The sequence below is a fragment of the Bactrocera latifrons genome, unplaced genomic scaffold, assembly GCF_001853355.1.
Source record: "Bactrocera latifrons isolate USDA-ARS-PBARC rearing strain unplaced genomic scaffold, ASM185335v1 scaffold_88, whole genome shotgun sequence".
In the NCBI taxonomy this organism is placed as follows: domain Eukaryota; kingdom Metazoa; phylum Arthropoda; class Insecta; order Diptera; family Tephritidae; genus Bactrocera; species Bactrocera latifrons.
In genome coordinates this window covers 868,431-870,504 of record NW_017537578.1, presented here as the reverse complement: position 1 = coordinate 870,504, position 2,074 = coordinate 868,431, and the positions used below count along the sequence as shown (strand labels likewise).

Sequence of the window (2,074 nt, the reverse complement as noted above, 5' to 3'; positions counted from 1 at the left end):
GATTTGACTTTAATATATTTCTGGCAACTCATTTTCAAGTCCCTGCCTTTCTCTTAACACGCTTAGTCTTAAGATGACTAATATATTTTTTTTCTCTGATTATTTAAGAATTGTATATAGCTTATGTTTCAATTTCGAACTTAATTTTCATGCATTCATAATTCATTTTTTAGTTAAAAGGCATTAATAATTGTTATTATTTTGATTTGAAATATTTTTCTTTTTTGATTTACTTACACAATATTGTATACGAAAATTAATTACACTAATAATTTTCTTAAATTCGTTCATTAATTAAAACTAATCTTTAATAAGTAATTATATTAATTAATTTATAAGTAACAACAGTAAATACCAAAATTGCCTTTAAACTCTCAGCTACTTCTAAGCATTTGAAGTAATTTTTATATTATTAAATTATAACACTATTAAATCAAGCTTTGCATTGAAGACACACCCACACAAAATTATACAAAAATTTTCGGTATGGAATTGAGTTGTTAATTGCACCAATTGCTTTGCGGCATTTTTCAGAAGCACCATCCAAAGTGTTGAAGAAACGCATGCAGCTGAAAGCGATTTTGAAATTTATTCTATTTACTAACAAAATAAAGTTTTTTATTTAGAATTATGATTTTTTAAAACACAAAAAAATATGCTAATTTATTGTAAATTTAGTCAAAAGAGTTATTTATGTAAGAAGAGAAAAACAAAAAAACGAAAAACGTATACAAAATAAATACAAAAAAGAAATATTTTAAAATAAAAAAGTATTTTAAATGATTAATATATTTTAAGTTCGCCAAGGGTATAAAAAAAATAAATAGTTTTATAAATTAAGAAAATACGCATTAGGAGAAAATTAATAACAAAAATTTTATCTCTGAAAAGCAAATAAATATAATGAAAGAGGTGAAATAAGCAAATATTATATTTTGCAAAAAATATTAAAAACTATTTAAATCTAAGTCAGTTTCTACTACTCCGCAATGTTCATTAACAAAAAATAATTTTTAGCTAAGAAAGTTGTGTGAACCTTTTTTATAAAAAAAAATCTCTACGACATAAGAAACCTTAAGAACTCGTGCTCAGTTGTAACTTGAATTTAAAAAAAAACAGCAGCAAAAGTTACAGCATTCTCTCTTCTCATAACATGACCGAGCAAAGAAATCTATTCAGCCAAAACTTAGTGGTTTTTACATCGCCTTACCGGTATAAATCTACTCTCTTTTATACCCATTAGAGAAAATTTAAAAAATTTCCCTGCTGTCGCCTTTTTATCAGTTCTTTGCCTGAGCCCTCATAAGTTAATTAAGGTCCGTTTTGTGCAGTTTCAGTAAATTAATACCAGTACAGCTAAAATCTTTAGAGTCAGTTAAAAAATATACGCCGCTCCTATATGTATGCCTTAATATTATAAGACAACTATTTTTTTTATTTCAGTATAATAATTATATTTTCTACTGCATTAAAAAAGGCCAACAAATTATTTTTAAATAACTATTTTAATAACATAATTATGCATGTATTTTTTTAACCTAAAACATTATTAATATAAAATTGTAAAAAATCATTAATTTTACATAAAACAGAAATTAATTGAAATAAATCCTATGTAAAGCTATCTTATGATTTTTGTTGATTAAACATTTTTGAAAACGTTTAATTTTTTATGTCTTAAACTATCTATATTCGTGTTATCCTCTCATTACTCGTATAAAACGGTATCGATATTTCCATTGTATTTGCAGAAATATCATCTTGTTGGGTCACAACGCGAGGTGAGTTTTGTTTGTAATGCTATCATTTTCACTTTTCTATTTTTGCCAAAACAGAAACAAAAATTAATTAATTAATAATTACAACAAACAATTTGATTCAACTACAATATATATTTTTAAACGCATAAACAAAACCAACAAAAACACATGAATTTGAATATTTTTTACTTTGAAATTAGGGAAAAGCGGCAGTTTAATGATGTATTGTAAATAAATGAACTTTTTTGTTTTTTTATTTTTGTTTTTTTTTATTAAAAATATTTGTTAGTATATATACAGTTGTTTGTTTTTAT

At 23.9% G+C, this 2,074-nt stretch overlaps 1 protein-coding gene across 4 annotated transcripts in view; it reads left to right on the top strand.

Moving 5' to 3' along the window:
* Positions 1-2,074, top strand: part of LOC108977380 (putative thiamine transporter SLC35F3) — a 32,465-nt gene that overhangs the window by 21,774 nt on the left and 8,617 nt on the right. For 3 of the 4 annotated variants that reach the window (XM_018947040.1, XM_018947042.1, XM_018947043.1), the window contains exon 9: positions 1,752-1,781. In XM_018947040.1, the coding sequence (XP_018802585.1) occupies positions 1,752-1,781 (30 nt within the window). Of the gene's footprint in view, positions 1-534; positions 622-1,751; positions 1,782-2,074 lie in introns of those variants that run through there. The other variant, XM_018947044.1, reaches the window with a different exon arrangement.